The sequence below is a fragment of the Strongylocentrotus purpuratus genome, unplaced genomic scaffold (genome assembly GCF_000002235.5).
Source record: "Strongylocentrotus purpuratus isolate Spur 01 unplaced genomic scaffold, Spur_5.0 spur5_scaffold_12, whole genome shotgun sequence".
In the NCBI taxonomy this organism is placed as follows: domain Eukaryota; kingdom Metazoa; phylum Echinodermata; class Echinoidea; order Camarodonta; family Strongylocentrotidae; genus Strongylocentrotus; species Strongylocentrotus purpuratus.
In genome coordinates, this window is record NW_022145597.1 from 33,072,909 (window position 1) to 33,090,866 (window position 17,958).

Here is a 17,958-nt window from a genome sequence, read left to right on the forward strand (position 1 = left end):
TGATGTCTACACAGCACAGTATTATCTATCTACACATATTTACAACTCGTTGCATAGAGGCAAATACCAAATATATTATTCACTTCATAGTGCAAGTTGATCAGAAAGCTTTTGTCAGTTAACTAAAAGTAATTCAAAATATAACTGGACAGCTGCATGGCTCTTGTCAGAAACATATTTGATGAAAATTGTTTGTACTGGAGGGGGGGGGGGGGGGGTGTTTCACAAAGATCCTAAGTTGAACGTAACTCCAAGTTGGACTTAAATATTATGGAGAGCCATTTCTATCCTTAAATGAAATATAATTATTCAAATCAAAAATTGAAGTATTTTAGACTTTTCATATATTCCACATCAAATCTCCTTGATAATAGTAAATATGAAAGATTTGAATCGACATTTTATGCCTTTCAAAATAACTTTTTCAAAATATTTTCAAAGATGCCAACGGCTTTCCATAATTGTTAAGTTCAACTTGGGATCTTTGTGAAGCACCCTCCTGGCATTGCAGCATCCTTGGGAGCTTGCACAGAATCAAGAATAAAATGAAACTATACCCTTATGCTCTCCCAGTATTCATCCTCCTACATACAATGTAGTTGTGATTCAACTTGAGTTTTTACGCTTGAGCATATATGATACAAAATAAAGCAGCACGCTTCATTCATTGTAAACCTAAATTTGTTCATGTCTCCCCTCTCATCACTGATCTTCGTGTTAGTAATTATATCATACATAAGACCTGGGGGGGGGGGGGGGCATTTCATGAAACAATTAGTTGGTGGTTTTCACAGAATAATATCATGTTCATCAACAATTTACTCAGCGCTGACTAAATTAGACCAATCACAGGCCTGGAAAATAGTCGGTGACAAAATAATTGTCGGTGAAAACCACCGACTAATTGTTTCATGAAACGCCCCCCTGAACTCTCACTTACAAGTGTCTCAATAATAAGGCCCCAGCATACCTAAGTGATCTACTCCATTCGTACACATCCATGTATAATACACGATCAGCCAGTAGTAATATACTTGCACATGCACATTAGCCTATACAGTGCTGCCAAAGTACTATCAGTCAATACACTGAATGATGTATAGCTTAAGGTTTCTAGATATAGATATGACTAGAAGTACATGAAACACAATGATATGCAGACAACAATTTTTTTCCTTCTAAATAGCGATAGCACAAATTATGAATAATGTTCTACTCTTCTTAATAAGTACATGGTACATTTTGGACGGCTTCAACCACAAAACTGACCCGTTATTCATTATTCTCTTTCATAGATAACAAATCACACACATGTATAAGGTGCACTGATAAATGTATGCTGTATTAAAGTAGATGATCATAATCTAACACAAAGCAGAAAGGCCTTTACTCAGTGTGGTATATGGCAGTATTGAAACACCGTACAGATATCTTCATCTTTTCTCATGGATGATGGATACTTATAATATCTAAATATACTCCCCTGTTGTAACTCAGAAATGACAGTCAAGATTTTGTCATCTATCTTGTATCACAATTTGAATAATTTTGAACTGAAAAGTCTTCAACTCAAATCTTGTGCAAAATGTTATCAACAGAATAACCAAATATGAGTTAATGGCCTTGTGGTTCTCAGGAGAAAGACTTAGCAATCAGCTTCTAAAAGTAGTATGCCAGGAATTGTATATCCCTTGTGAATTCATAATCTGCTCAGAACTACCCAATTTTTCTGGAAAGCATTGAAGTACAGAGTACCTAACTCGAAGGTTTTTCAGGGAATTTTGCAAGATGATATGAATCTGCAGAGCATAGACTTTCAATATGCATTCCATATAATAATTAACAAAATATTTTAGAATTTGTAATTTCTCATTAATTAATTGTCTTCACAGCAGAGAGCACTTACACACTTTGAAGTTGAACTTTGCAAATATAACAATGGTTGAGATCACAAACTTACACTTACAATTCAAAGTAAATTATACAAAAACAAAGTTTGATAATGAGCTTTACACATGTATGAAATTAGAAATATTGGTCATCTATTACAATAGTACAATCAAGGTGAAGTAGTGTTCAGAAAGCACAAATGGTACATCACAGTGTGCTTTCACAGGTAGGACTAAGAAACATTCTATAACTTAGACTAAGAACCGTTCTATGGTTTGGACTAAGAACCATTCTATGGATTAGACTAAGAACCATTCTATGGATTAGACTAAGAACTGCTTTGGAAGATGAGAAACTATTCAAACCAAGAGCTGCATCAAACATTGGACTAAGAACTGTCCTACAAGTAGGCTTCAGAACAGTTCTAAAGAATAGGCCTAACACTGTTCTGCAGGATAGACTAGGAACTGTTCTCTATTTTGGAAAAAGAACTATTCTATACTTGGAACTATTCTATACTTGGAACTAAGACCTGGGAGGTGTTTCACAAAACTTGTCATCAGTGACAAATGACAGTTTCTGGTATAAGCTACTGAAATCCTTGCTACTGATTGGTTATCAGCAGATTTGTCACTGATTTTTGTCATTTCTCATTGAAAAAAGGCTTTGTGAAACGCCCTCCAGTTTTACAGGTTTGATTATGAACCATCCTAAAGGCAGGATTGTAAACTGATCTCTAGAGTGGGCTAAAGCCTGCTGGGACCCGTTTCACAAAGCCTTTTATCAATGACAAATGACAAATAGCAGTGACAAATCTGCTGATAACCAATCAGAAGCAAGCATTTCAGTAGCTTATAACAACAACTGTAATTTGTCACTGAGGACAAGTTTTGTGAAACACCCCCCAGGTTGGACTAAGAACGGTTCTATTCTGCAACCACCTCCCTAGACGGTTGTCTAGAGGACTGGGCTGACTTCATAGTCGTTTCAAGTTGTTCCAGGTCCTGTATCATCAGGTCTATCTGTTCATCCTCTTCCTGTTTATCCTTCATGGATGCATTGCGCACTGCGCTGTATTTGTTCTGAATCTGTAAAGGGAAACAAAATAAAATTAATGAATGCACTTCACTCAAAATAGATACCACTTATCATTACATGACGAAATCCTTCTTATTTAAAAACCCTTTCAAATAGAAGTGAGAAAACATGTAGGCCTGCTTCAGGAAACTTACACCAGTACCAACTTACAATCATTGATATGAGCTAATAAAATCATAGCATTTGAATGATTACAAGCAAATTCTTAAATCAAAAGCTAGAGAACTCTGGTATTTAGCAGCCATTACAACTCAGGAATTAATGACCCATAAAGTACACCCATATATATCTTTAACCATGGTGTTCTATAGTTTCTTTGAAGTAAATGTAATGCAAGTTGTTTTTTCAGTAACTATAGACAGAGAAACTTAAAGAAAAAGTAGACGGTTCTGGCCATGCGATTGCACTGTGAAAGAAACGTTGTGGAATCGATCAGAAAAGGTTGATCATCTAGCATTTAAGTGTTGGCATGTACTAGGTTCTGGAATCATCAAAATGATAAGAAATTTAGCCCATGCAGTCTTGGTAAAGTTACAAGCACTGTACACAGAAAGATGTATATGGGACTACACAAACATGTGGCATAAAATTCCGTCCTGATTGTTATGATGTTACATGCCATATTTAATATATTAAGGCATTTGAAGAGCTATGCTTTTCAGGGAACATTTTTTATCTGATGTTCTTCCACAATTGCACAATACAATGATAACGCTCACAAATTTTTGTGCACCTCTTTCCAGAACTCGACCCTCTCTTTAAAGCTTATCTGTACTAGTTTACAGGAGGGATTAGACAGCCCTGCAAAGTCACTGGACAGGTGGTTATCCCATCAACTCAGCTCTCAGTTAACATAAGAAAAAGAGGATCATGGGGGATAAATGGTCACCGATTAGTCATTGTTTGTTATATAGAGGGCGCAAGTAACTACAAGTAGTGCAGTGGGCCTTTAAAGAAAAGTAAGAATTATAATGCAGATTTATTTTACCTCTTGAAGAAGTCTAGTGACCTGAGGGAAGTCTTTCATCTTGTCTCTATCGGCTAGGATCTCACCAAGGTTCTGCTCTACATACGTCTCTCTACTCTTCATCACCTCCAGGATATCACTCAGCTTCTCTGCTTTGGTCGGGTGTGCAGGCTTCTCAGCAACTTTGCTCTGAAAGAAAAAACAAGTCAGAATAACAGTCACGAGGATACTGATAGTATTCATTTCTATACTGCACAAACAATGTCATATATATCACATAAATGAATTACTTTCCAACTGCAAGGAAAGTGACTTGTGACAATAGATAGTGTATTAAGTCTGGTTTACAAAAAAGTTAACTCTGAGCTTTAACAAAATAAACAATTCTGTCTTTCATGCTCTTTCACTGAACTGGACTTACAGTAATTCTTATAGTACTTGATCTTAAAATAACCTCTTATTTGGGGTAGTTGGTCCTGTAGTAGTTGGAATTTCTATGCCAGGATCCCAATTATCAATACTGAGGCAAAGTCTCCAGTTCTACTGTCAATTCTTTCATCTCTGAATTTAACACTACAATACGCATACTTTCCTAAACCCGACCCTAAAACCTGAATGCAACTTTAAAATAAACTTATGAGCCAATGCTTTTTTGGAGCAAATGTCTCATCAACCATTTATGACGTAAAAATCCTCCAGCCCTTACCTTTTGATATGGTTTGAATGGCTTCTGTAGCCTCTGTAGATCCACCTTGTTCTCTCCATAAACGGTAGAATGCTTCAATGCAAGGCGCAGTGACCTCAGGTTGCTCTGGATATCAGGGGCAGTATACACCTCCGGATCATCCGGTGCATCATAGAACATCTCGTAACCTTTGAACTTCTGAGGGACGTTGATGGAGTATACGGCGCTGTCCACCCTGTGTTTCCGGGTCTTGGGTTTGCCTGGGGGTCTAGGGGCCTGAGAGGGGGGCTTTGGTGCATGTTTCTCTTGTTTTGGGGTCTCGTCCTCGGGGTGTTCATCCACCTAGGGAGAACATCAAGGAAGGAAAATTGTAAGAACTACAGAAATTGTATTCATAAATTAGAGCTGAAGTTATGGTCAAATCTACTTTACTGGTCACCTAAACAAGCTACCTATCCACAAAGAAACTTTTCTTATAATTGTTCAGGATGACAGCATGGATGACTACACATGAAAGCTGCTCAATGCCAAATACCCAACTACAAATTGATGCAGTCTGTAAATAGATAAATATGTGCAATATCAAGGCAAAAATAGCTGTCTGATTCAATTCACGATTTATATTAAAGTCTCTTGTAACGTACTGCATAGGATAGTAAATGGTGAGCCATTTATAGGTCACAATCTTTCACTTCTCCTGTGACTGTACAATTCTAGACCAATCCTCTAGCATATCATGAATGAAATCACCCTGATGGCAACAAAACCATTCACCAACGACCAGACCTACAAGTAAAATCAGAATTTTGAAAAATCAGAATATTCCGGATTTTCAGGTCCTAGAAATCCAGAAAAACAGAATATTCCAAATGTTTCGTAAGGTTTGGCAGGTATGCATAATATGCAATAAGAACTTTCAACTTCTTCTACCCTAAAAGATATTTACCTGTGTTAGGAATACAGGTTCATCAGCAGTCTTGTCTTTGGGCTTGGCCTTGGGCTCAGGTCTGGACTCATCTTCAACATCTGATTCACCAAAGCTCTCCTCAGTCCATGTCTTAGTCCTCTCCATCCGCTCCTCTTGATCCTCCCTATCAGGCAATGGATCGGTCCCATCTTGGTTGTTCTGTATGGGTGGTAGAGGCTGTGAGGATGGACGAGTCGATTCCTCCCTGGAGGGGTGTTTTGATTGCTTTGGTGGAGGGGTTTGGGATGTGGATGGAAGGGCTGGTCTGGAGTCTAGGGTAGGACCTTCAAGCATCAGCTGCAGTGGTTTCTTGGGAATGGGTGGAACTATTTCTGCTACCTGCATCAACACAGAAATAACAACAAATCAATAACAATACAACAAGGAAAATCCAAGCTATTTTGTTCATACATTGATACTAACATCTAAAATTTTAGAACAATTGATGCTTGTATTAATTTGCAAGCCCTACTAGAACTTGGCATTATTGACAAGTGACACTATTCTTCTGTAGTTAATACATGTTCATAATACCATTAGACTTGGTGCCTTACGTGACACTAAATGACCATATACCTTGGCCTTGCTCAATAACCCTACCCTAACCCTATTTTCAAGAAAATAAAGCCAGTCCAAATGTCCCCGAAAGAAATATCCGATCATCTTGAAGAGGAGGCGCGATAGCTCAGTTGGTAGAGCAGTGTGAACCGGATTCAAAACCAAGTCGATGCACTAGTGCCCTATGGTAAGGCATTAATCCTCATTATATTCCACATACTAAGAATCTTGCTCTACGATTGGTCAAAAGTAAATCACGTGATGAAAGATAGTTCACCCATTATTTATGGGAGAAGCAAAAAGTTTGTTACACTGTGTAGATAGTACTACTATCTACACAGTGCAATGCACTTTCACTGAAGATAGAGGTACTATCTACACAGGGCAACGCACTATCACTGAAGATTATCCAAAAGCGCACTAAAACAGGCGTAATTAAGCGCGCATTACCAATGAGCACAATTAAACCAAAAACATGCGCGCGCGCCCTACCCTCAAGGGGTTGGGTTAAACTGTTAAACTTTTTTGGTGTGAATTTGGGCATGGTGTCCTTTATGTAGATGCATACACGTCCTTTTCTTTTTGTAGTTAAATTGTTTTAGATGTGGAATATAAAGCAAATAATCACCTTTTGGTTTCAGGCGATGGCAAATTATCACTTCCTCGTCGATCAGGATGTATATACGCTATCTTTCCTCAGCTTCGCTTCGGAAAGATAGCTACATCCAGATCGCCTCGGAGGTGATAAATTGTCCCATCACCTTCACCAACGGTAGTTATTTGCTTACTATCAGGTCCCTCGGAGAGGACCTAAAGCTTACTAACAGGCATTTATACTTTCTTAGCAGCTAGGTAAAATAACCACCACCACTACCAGACTCACCTTTCTATGGGGTTTGTTTGGTACCACAACCGGTGGCTTGGGTACCATGCTGGGCTTCTTCCTGACCATACGGATACCAAGCCTACTGGTTAGGTACCGCTTGAGAAGAGGAGGGTCACCGCTGTTACGGGTGGTGAGGGGGTTGTTATGGATGATGAGTTCCTGAAGCATGGGCCAGCCTGCTACTCCTAGAAGTCCCTCCTCCTCAGATATCTACAAGCAAAGGAAGAGGTGATCGATCTATACTCAATACCAGCTAAACATAACATTAAAACATCATCATCTCAATGATCACTATCTTTAGATCTTAGTTTTAAACCTAATAATAATAATAGCTAGTTCTTATATAGCGCTTTTCAGGACTGAAGGCCCTCTCAAAGCACTATACAGATATATATATTATTACCCCGGTCATCAGATTCAGGCTTACCCACACACAATGTATGCACATTCTCCACTACCTGGGGAGCATTCGAGTCAGTGCACACTTGCTAATCTAAGCATATCAGCTTTCGCACCCTACCAGGTACCTACATGTATTTAACACCTTGGTGGAGAGTGGCAAATGTAGATCAATGTCTTGCCAAAGGACATTAGTGCCGCGGACCTTGTGATCCACAGTTGGGTGACATATCCACTTGTCCACGACACTCGTCCAGGGCATCCTTACAACCATCATCATAACAATCCCAACCACCATCATCATCACCAACGTCATTCTCGTCATGGTCGTGTCGTGGTCGTGTCGTGGTTGAGTGGATACGTCACCCGACTGTCGATCACAAGCTCCGCAGTTCGAGTCCCGCCGCGGCACTAATGTCCTTTGGCAAGACATTGATCTACATTTACCACACTCAAACCAGGTGATGTTAATGGGTACCTGGCAGGAATTAATTCCTTGAAATGCTGGAGCGCTGGATAAACGGCAGCTAGGCTAAAGCCGGGGTAATAATAAATGCGCCTCGGAATAGAATTATCTAGATAGACGGCGCTATAGAAATGCCTATTATTATTATTATTATTATTATTACCACCACTACCACTACCATCACCTCCATCACCAGCATCACCATTATCACTGACCATGTCATCCTACCTTATTATAAGCCAGACTGAGAGATGTAAGCTCAGGGAATGGTGGAAGAAGTTTGTTCATCTCGCCGTCTAAGACATGAGAAGCATCGAAGAGATCACCCTCCTCCTCAATGTCATCAAGAAGGTTGGACATTTCAGAGGCAGCGCCTTTCTCTATAAAAGTCAAAGATGGATAATACAATTAGAATTATCATCTCTTTCTTCATAATTGTAATCATTATTATCATTATATAATAATAATAATAATAATAATAGCCTAATAGTCCACTCCAAATTTTATTAAACCGAAACGGAAATTCTTTTTGCCAAATTGATCGTGAGCCCGGCAGCCACTGAGCAGCGCCAGATCGACGTTGCTCTATTCCTTATTGTTGAATGCCAAACAAGGTAGCAGCCACTCCCATCTTTTAACGTCTTTTGGTATGACGCGGCCGGGGTTCGAACCCACGACCTCCCGGTTGTGAGGCGGACGCTCTACTGACTGAGCCAACACTCCGGTGTTAACTATAATCACCATCATCATCATCATCATAATCGTAACAACAATCATCATCATCATCATCATCATCATAATCGTAACAACAATCATCATCATCATAATCATCATCATAATCATGTTTCTCATTTCTTTGCCCAATATAATGATGACACACTTGTATCAAAGTCCCTTTGATGCTTAGATATGAGTAGTTTATAATACATACTTTGTTATAATGTTAGAATGACAACTAATCAAACCCCAAATACATCCTATAAAAAGAGCAAAAGAAGATTGTACCTAGCTCACTGTCCTGTGGGGTGCCCCGTGGACTACCCTTTGGTGTGGTCCCCTCACTCCTCTCCTCCTGGTCTAGCTCCTTGCTAGTCCCACTCTTTTTCTTTCCCTTCCCGGACCGGGGTCGACCCTTGCGTAGAGTGGAGTCTGATGTACTGTCTACAGCTACTAGACGACCACTCAAAGCTTTTAGATACGGCACAGACACAATCTCATTCTTATCAAGGTTGAGTTGTCGCAGCCTAATAGAGAGGGGGGGGGGAGAGAGAGAGAGAGAGAGAACACACATTAGGAATATATTCATATCTGCTGAAGTATTACTATTTATCTTTTTATTTAGGTTTTATTTCCACATTAACTGCATATAAAAAGAATTTACAAAGTAAGGCATATACAAGGTAACAAAACATTCACATAATATTTGATAGATACAACAGTAAAAAAAAGATTTAATGGCAAGTCATTAAATACAAATGATGCTAACAATAATCTGCAGTAATGAGGAGGAAACCTTGGAAGCATTATGCTTGTAATTAAGGTTCCCTTTACATAATACGTTTGTTACATAACATATAACTATCTGAAACAACTTGTGTTAGTTATATTGCTATAATAATAAGAACTTTATAAGAGCACATATATTTCCATACAAAATCTAAAAGTATCCTCATGAAATATGACATGTACTTGATATGAGGTACTTGATAAAATATTCCTACTCACTTTCTAAGTCCAGCTAGACTGGTGAATATGGCAAGATCATGTAAGGCATTGTCATCTAGGTTCAGGATCTCTAGCTTAGAGAACCTTGGCATTCGACTGGACTCAGAGTCACTGAAAAAAAAAATGTATATTAAAATTTTGTTATTAAACAAAGGATACACAGGAGGTATATGCAGGGATACATATATACAGAGATGTATATACAGGCAGTGAGAAAGATGGGAGGGGGAGAGGGAGGGGGGAGACTCTAAGTGGGAGAGGGAGGGAGACTTCAAGTGGGAGAGAGAGAGAGATAGAGTCAGGCAGAAAGTGAGATGGACATTTTAAATTTGAACATGAGTTGATTCTGAATAGCAGGAACAATATTATCAACTTCTAAAATCCTCTATTCTGGCAACTGGATAAGTTATTTTATAATGGGAGAAAAACAAGGAAAATATTAAGATGTAAACATTAATATAATATATACCCTAAATGAATAGCATACATGGTACACACAACCCTTACTGTAAACACATTTGAAATCAATTGCACAAATGAAAATATAGAGCTAAAATAAAGTATGGTTTAAGTAAAATAAAATTAATGATGGCTGATGTAGATTATGAAGCTCAGATTTCTCTGTAGTTCAACTCTGCTGTTCTCTTACATTCAGCTTGGCCACATCAGGATTGTAGAGGGCAGTATACCAGCAAGGGGCTGACATCAACAGTAATTGATGCTATAATGAAGATACAAATTACTGGAGAAACCAGCCCTTGCTGGCGTACCATGAGAGCATGGAAGACACTGTCCCACTGTCCATTCTAGCTAGCTAGGTCACCATTGAGATGGGTGAAGTGAGGGAGTCCTCGGTGCTATACAGGATGTACAGCTTCCACAAAGCTAGCTTGCATGAGAAGCCTTCATGTACCAAGCAGACCTTTCCTGATACATCCCACCCACATGTTTTTACCCAAAATGTTACTACAAAGAAGTCTTTTTTTCCATAGAATGCTTTTTTGAGGTGGTCTTTTGAGTGGAGTAGAAATACTTTTAAGTGACAAGCCAGTAATTTACACAATTATTTAGTTAGTTATACAGCAGTCATTTACACACATACTGACTGTAGACATCTTCTTTGCAGAGAATAACAGGTTTGGTAATTCTCCCCACATAGGATAAAAAGATAGATCACTCAACCTTTGGTAACAAAAAAAAAAAAGGATTTGGGGAATAAACAAATTGCATTTAACAACATTCCTCCTTTTGAGTAAGAAATATTTTTTTAAAATTGGGAAAAAATCAGTAAAAATCAGGAAGAAAAAAAAAAAAAAAATCAGGAAGAAAAAAAGAAAATCAGTAAAAAATTGTTTTAAAAAAAAAATCTTGGAAGAAAAAAAAAAAATCAGGAAACCGATTTAAATTGGGTAATTATCAGGCCTGGTTAACAGCCTGGAAGCTAGAGCTCATACCTTATTTGTATTTTGAACGGTTTGCCCATCTCAGGAGGTAATGATCTAAGCTGGTTCCCTGTGAGGTACAGCACCTTGAGGCTGGTGAGCAGACCAAGATTACCCACATCATCCTTAGAGAGATTGTTGTGTGATAGATCCAATACCTAGACAGACAGTCAAAAGAATGGGAACAGAAATGATAAACAGCACCAAATAAAGAAAGAATGAGGCCGTAAGATTGCCCAGTGGTAGAGCAGTCTTGTAACCTTGAGGTTCCAGGTATGAAACGATGACAATGTGTTAGTACCCTTTGGAAAGGCATTCATCATCCCTGGGCCGGATTGGACATAAATCAGTACATCCTCTGGACGCTTCCAGGCCTACAATCAAAAGAAAAAAAGATGACCAATCTTTAATATAGCGTTGGTGTTCACACAATTCAGACAGACATCAAGACTTAATTAAATCTGTTGTACCACAAATTCTTTCTAATATGATCTCATATTCAGAATTGAAGAACAATTCAAGATCTCAATATGCAAGCCGGATAACAAACCTATAAAGTTTTCAAGCACCACCATGAAGTTGGATCACACCAGATGTTATGTCCTACTGGTATTCAGATGAGAACTATCAATGCAAGATCAGCTATCCAGCGAGTTAGATGTAAGAGTGAAGTAGGTACACCTTCCTCTCTTCTGCTTCTTATATAGAAGAGTATGCTTTGCAAAGAGCTACTTCAGATTTCTAATGTTGGGTGGGATGGTTTACTTATACACCTACACCACCTTGGTGGGGGAGAGGGAATGAATATGAAATTCATAAAGTAAGAAGATCATCATAAAAAACAATAGCAATGGAAAACCCCTTCCTAGACCCCTATTCATGAGGCATAAAGCACACAATAGTTGTAGGTGTACTCAGGTGTGTAGTCTGTACTTGGTAGGGGAGGAGGGTCTGATTGGGAATGGGTCCCCTGGAGACAAGGGCACAAAGGAGGCTCGAAATGGCGCGCAATACCCCCTAGAGAGAAGTGACGCTGTACCCTTGACAATGGATTCAACAACTAACAATGGCTACTTGCAAACAGCAATGGAAACATTCAAACATGTCTCTATAGAGTGCACAGGGACAAGATACTTGTTCTAAATTTTATATTTTGGGAGATTTCCTTCATGATTTTACATTCTTGTACAGATCTCTTATTTGCAATGTTATTTTGGATTTTATACCTTTGTGGGGGAGGTAGCCTTTACAGCCTTTGATGGCCGGGAAGCATTTTCAGAGTTGCTATGCAGTGAGCATCTTCTTACATTGTTGTCAAGCACAACATTGTATAATGGTATCACAATACTACCATTTTATAACAATCATACAAAAGGATATATTGTGAGACACAAAAAATAAAAAATTCAATTAGAACACATATCTTTTCAAATATCGAATGCTGAAAATAGCAACAAGTGCAAGCCATAAAACTTATTGACTTGTGACAATGAAATAGCAGACGGAAATGGCGGGAAATTCATAACAGAGCAATCAATAGGCAATATTTGTTGGCAACCTGTAGTATTTCTTAATCCCATAGAAACTACACATATTGAGAACATCACAAGTAGACACATTCAAGCTTTGTGAATATTTGAATACCACAAACACTGAGAAAACGACAATTCTTGTGGTTTATTCTTCAATATCCTTCAAAAAGTATCTCAAGTGGACTACACATTAAAGCTCTGTATTGAATACGAAAGAATATTATACTGTTCTGATATTTGATGCTATCGATAATTCTATTCTATATTTGATAGAAATCAATACAGCCCAAACAAAAATGCTTTCATCCGAACCAATGAAGCAAACAATTCAAGCATGACAATCAATTACTAGATAGCTAGGCGGCAAAACTGCCCTACATTCACTCAACTGGGCTAGCTGATAACCGATCAAATTGAAAATGGGGTAACATTGGCTAGCTCTTTGTGCTAATTCAGTGCATAGACCACAAGCCCATGTCATTCGGACCAAATGAAACTTTCCTGAACAACCATTTTCTCTCTCTCTCTCTCCCCCTCTCTCTCTATCTCTCTTTCTCTCTTTATCTCTTTCTCTCTCTTCCCCTCTCTCTCTTTCTTTCTCTCTCTCTCTCTCTCTCTCTTTATCTCTTTATCTCTTTCTCTCTCTTCCCCTCTCTCTCTTTCTTTCTCTCTTCTCTCTCTCTCTCTCTCTCTCTCTCTGTTAACACATGCCCACAATGTATGCAAAAACATTTTTTCTTTCTTGTTCCCCACATATGAAACAAATCCAATCCTTTATCAAAACTTGAGTAATTTCATGGACATGTTTGAAAATTTTCCACCCAAAACAAATGAATACCTGTAGCCTCTCACAAAGGAAATCACACAGTAGCTTATGATGCATAGAGATCTTCCATACTTCAAAGCTCATATTTCTCTACACACATGTGAATCATGTTATCATGGTGTAAGAAGCATGACCTATGTTAGGTGTCCAGTAAGAGACAAAAGTTCCTTGATTTGAAATAAAGAATTGATATTTAGAACAACGTTGCACCATGCACTTTCTCCTCTAACAGTGACTCAAGCATGCATGCATCTCTAATTTGTTTAGGATTTATTCAAATCAAATTATTGCAAGGGTAGACTTTCAATTGACTTTATCTACATCTAGAGATCTCTTGAGTGAGAATATCAAACTTACCTCCAGATAAGGGAAATGATTGTAGTCTAAATGAATACCTCTCAAGCCATTGAGAGGCAGCTCTAGCTCACGTATGATTGGGAAATGGTTGAAGGCATCTGTGAACAATCAAAACAGAGATAAAGAAAAATTGAATTTCAATATTTGATAATGTTAGCATTTTATAAGAGTTGCTTTCTGTTTTTGCCAATTACAATCTGTACATTTCAAACACAAACTTGTGTCATTTAGAACAATTCATTTTAAAACTATTCACTTCAAACATACTTCAAGCTATCACAGAAAATATGAGAAGGATGTATAAACTATGTAAATGTAATAAATAATAACTGCAAGCAGTTTCCTTCTTTCATTTCAAATGAACTTCTATTTTGAGAAAGAAAATCAAATCTCCATTTCACAATCTTCTTGATCACTCAAACAGGAATTTCTATAAAACAGGTCAATGATATGACATGGCATCATTCAACATTGGTTGGCTGGTTGGTTTGTTTTACTTGCATGACTACTAAGAAATCATGTGTATTCTTATAGGTAAGCAACCAGGGGACCAACAGCTTTAAATTCCCCCTGAAGGACTTGGTAGCAAGGGTTAATGCCTTACCGAAGGGCATTAGTGCATCAAATTGGTTTTGAACTCGGGACCTCCCGGTTAGGAGACCACTGCTCTACCACTGAGCCATCACGCCTCCTTAAGAGGTTTTATTTTTCATATTATTACTTCTTAAAGCTTGACACATCAAAACTCACTTTCAATTTACAATTTTTTTGTAAAGGCATTATCCTTATTATTGTTAGAGTGTACATGCATGTACATTTGTGCACAGGATATATTTCTTTCCTCCTGATTCAATATTTAAGGATGGATTAAGATTCAACTTACCAAATGGTAGCAGGTTTTCACCAGCATTGACGTACGCAACATTAATGAAGAGTTCAAAATCTTCTTGCTTGACCTCAGTCAAATCCTGTCCAGATATATTGATGGAGCACAGATCGGTCGGGTCTTCAACGCAACAGTGTGTCAACTACATGTACAGATTTGAAGATGGTATGGGACAGAAATAGAAAGGGGGAGAGGGGGAGGGAGGGAGGGAGGGAGGGGTAGGGAGGAAGGGATAGTGAGGAAAAGGGGAGGAGAGAGAGAGAGAGAGAGGGGGGGGGGGAAAGATTGATAATTTAAGTAAGATTAGTATTGAAATTGCACTATTGAATATTACTGCAATATCATGGATTATTATGATTTGATTTGGCAAATAATGACATGAAAAAAAAGAGAAAAAAGCTACACTATTACCAATACCGGTATACTGTTTCAACAAAGTAAATTTCTCCGTCAAGTCAATACCCATATTAATTTACCAATTGTTCAATATTTTTGTTTCATTTCCACTCCTTCAACTTTTTTACTCAAAGGCATTGTTAAATCTGAGATGCATGGCCCTATGTTATCAGTGTCTGTGATATGATATTGAAGCCAAAAACAAATTGCGCCTTAAAATGATCATGAAGTGCCTCAAATAAGTAAACATCTTTGAGTGACCGGTTTTTCCATTAAAGGTACTCATTTTTCCCTGAATCCCTATAGACTTTAGTGTTATAAAATCTGTTAGGAAAACGAAAAATGAAATTTCGATTTCCAATCAAAAATATCTTGATAATCAGACAGGCGATCGGCTTGTAAAAGTCATGGGATTTCTGACTGACCTAAAGGTTTATAATTATGATTGCAGCATGAGCTAAATCCAGGATTTTGTTTCAGAATCTGAGGCAATTTAAGACACATGAGTATCCAATGATTTTCCTAAATGAATGATTTTATCCATTCTATCATCATCTCATATTTTTCACAAAATCCTTCTATTAACAAAACTTAAATACTTTCAAAGATATTGTAAGGACCCACAATTTGCCAACGTATTCCAAATACATTCAACCTTTAACATAGAGATGTGAGTATATCGCTCACATTATCTACAGTTTCGATCAACAAAAGTTTGTTTGAGTAAATGAGTAAAATCTCACCAAAAAGAATCCATCCAAAACTCCAGGAGTTGTGCTCTCCTCTTCTTCATCTTGTTTGATTCCGTCCCTGTTTGCTCTTCTTTCTTCTTTCTCCTTCTGCTTGCGTTCATACTTGAGCTGTGCGTATGTCTTAGGTTCTGCAGTGGGTTGATGGGTTAAGTGTCGAATTTGTTCTGTCCTATGAGCAACCAACCATGCTCCAGCTGAATTAAAAAAGATACAAAATAGGAAACTAGAGGTTGAAACGCAAACCTTAAAGCGGGACTGCAATACTTCAAGCTACTTGCGCCCTCTATTCGGCAATGCCTAAGTGCGGTATCCGTTGGTCCCCCATGATCCTCTTTTACTTGTGTTAATTGAGAGCTGATTTGATGAGATAACCACCTGTCAGTGACTATGCAGGGAGGTCTAATCCCTCCTGGCTAAAATACATGTAGTGTAGATAGAATTTCATGTTTGTAACATGAAATGTAATTAAAAGTGTTTGATATATTGACTTTTAAGGAAAATTAAGATTCTGTATATACTCTTGAGCTAAACAAGAAACTACACTGTAGTCTGTACATGTAGATTTTGCATTCTTGAACATAAATTTAGAAGTTGCGATGGAATTACAGAGCCTTTGAATGCAGGTTTTCCGGTAATGGGGACATGCATAAAATCTGCTTCTTTTAATTTTGAACAAAGCTTAAGTTATAAAGATCTTTTTCGTCACAACAATTTATTTGATGCTAGCTAGCACTATCAAAGAAAAAGATCTCACATCAAATTTTTAATTTCAGTATCTTTTCTCCATAAATGTTGCATTTTAATGCATCAAATGTTTGAAAAAATCAATGTTTGCTTGGCACATTGACTATCATGTCTACTTCTTTTGAAAACTAGTTAAATTCTAGGTTAGGGAAAGTGCCACACCCACCCCCATTCCTGGCTGCCCACCAGTAGAATCTAGTGGATGTATGGCCCTGGGTTACAAAGGAAGCAATTACAGCTTAATTGAAAGTGCTGTGTTTGGAATCTTCAAATCTACCATTTTAATTTAACTGTCTGGTCTCTGGATACACAATTTGTCAGGGGGACCAGGGCAGCGTTTCATAAAACCGTCATAAGTAAAAGTTCAGCGACATCCCATTGAAGCGCGTGTTAAACTTAGTACACGCATGTCAATGGGGTGTCGCCGAACTTGTACTTATGATGGTTTCGTGAGACGCAGCCCAGACGTCAGACTCACAACATCTGGGTATATTTATACATGTAATGGTTAAGACTTCGACTAACTTAAGTTTCTGTCCATTTTCAGTGATTTTGTATGCAACTTTTCATTCCCTACCCGCACCGGCCTCCAGTTAAAAACTCTGACGAGTATTTTGGAGGACCGACCAACCAACCAAGAACCATGAAATTGAAAGACAAGAATGCAGAAATATTTTTTGTTTTTATTAGTAAAATAAGCACGAGTGATAAATACTAAAAATGTTTGGCAATGTCTTTTTCCATTGGGTCATGCAATGATGATAAAGCATTATCTGCCAGGCACCAGCAACATTTCATCAACATTCCACTTTCTTCATCGCACGTACTGCACTCACTGCGATTAATATTCACTCAGCTCAGCTAGCTCAGCCGTGCATATGCATCCCAACTCTTTCCGGATTCAGTGCGTGCACTCTTGTTTACAAAAGTAGCCGACATTAGAAAACGCGCAACATCGTCAAATTTGTACTATTTTGCCATAATATGGAAAAACATGATCATATATTCTCACCACTATCAGACGATCCAAATATCTGTCGAACAGGAAAGCTGTTAGAAACAAAATGACTGCTCCCTTCCTCTAGTTTGATGCCAGCAGGCACAGCCATATTGCGACATTGCTCTTCCCTTGGTTTATTGTCATGACAACATTGCCATTGTTTACATGAAAATAACCGGTATTGTCAAAGAGTATCCCCTGCGTAGTTTATGATATGAAAGAATAGTTTCAAATAATAGTAACTCTACGGGTGGTCTTTAGTGGTATTCCTTTTAACAATTTTCTGATAGGGTGTTTCATCCACTTATTTTCTCATGTAACCAGGAAACAAACACAACATCTATCCGAACTGATCAATTAACCGAAAGGGTCTTATTTGCAA

The 17,958-nt window shown here is 38.1% G+C and overlaps 1 protein-coding gene and 1 non-coding gene across 2 annotated transcripts; both read right to left on the reverse strand.

Annotated features, from left to right (window-relative positions):
- Positions 1 to 801: 801 nt before the first annotated feature.
- Positions 802 to 17,885, reverse strand: LOC584905 (X-ray radiation resistance-associated protein 1). The gene is made up of 13 exons (XM_784749.5): positions 17,589 to 17,885; positions 15,824 to 16,026; positions 14,682 to 14,826; positions 13,799 to 13,896; positions 11,096 to 11,241; positions 9,642 to 9,752; positions 8,922 to 9,160; positions 8,145 to 8,296; positions 7,049 to 7,261; positions 5,587 to 5,946; positions 4,662 to 4,982; positions 3,977 to 4,144; positions 802 to 2,978 (listed from the first exon to the last, which is right to left on the reverse strand). Exons 1-13 carry the CDS (start codon positions 17,683 to 17,685, stop codon positions 2,817 to 2,819), a joined length of 2,415 nt encoding a protein of 804 aa, XP_789842.3. The 5' UTR covers positions 17,686 to 17,885; the 3' UTR covers positions 802 to 2,816.
- Positions 10,327 to 10,405, reverse strand: Mir2010 (microRNA mir-2010). The gene has a single exon (NR_036427.1). It is a non-coding gene; the product is annotated as a microRNA mir-2010 (primary transcript).
- Positions 17,886 to 17,958: the final 73 nt, after the last annotated feature.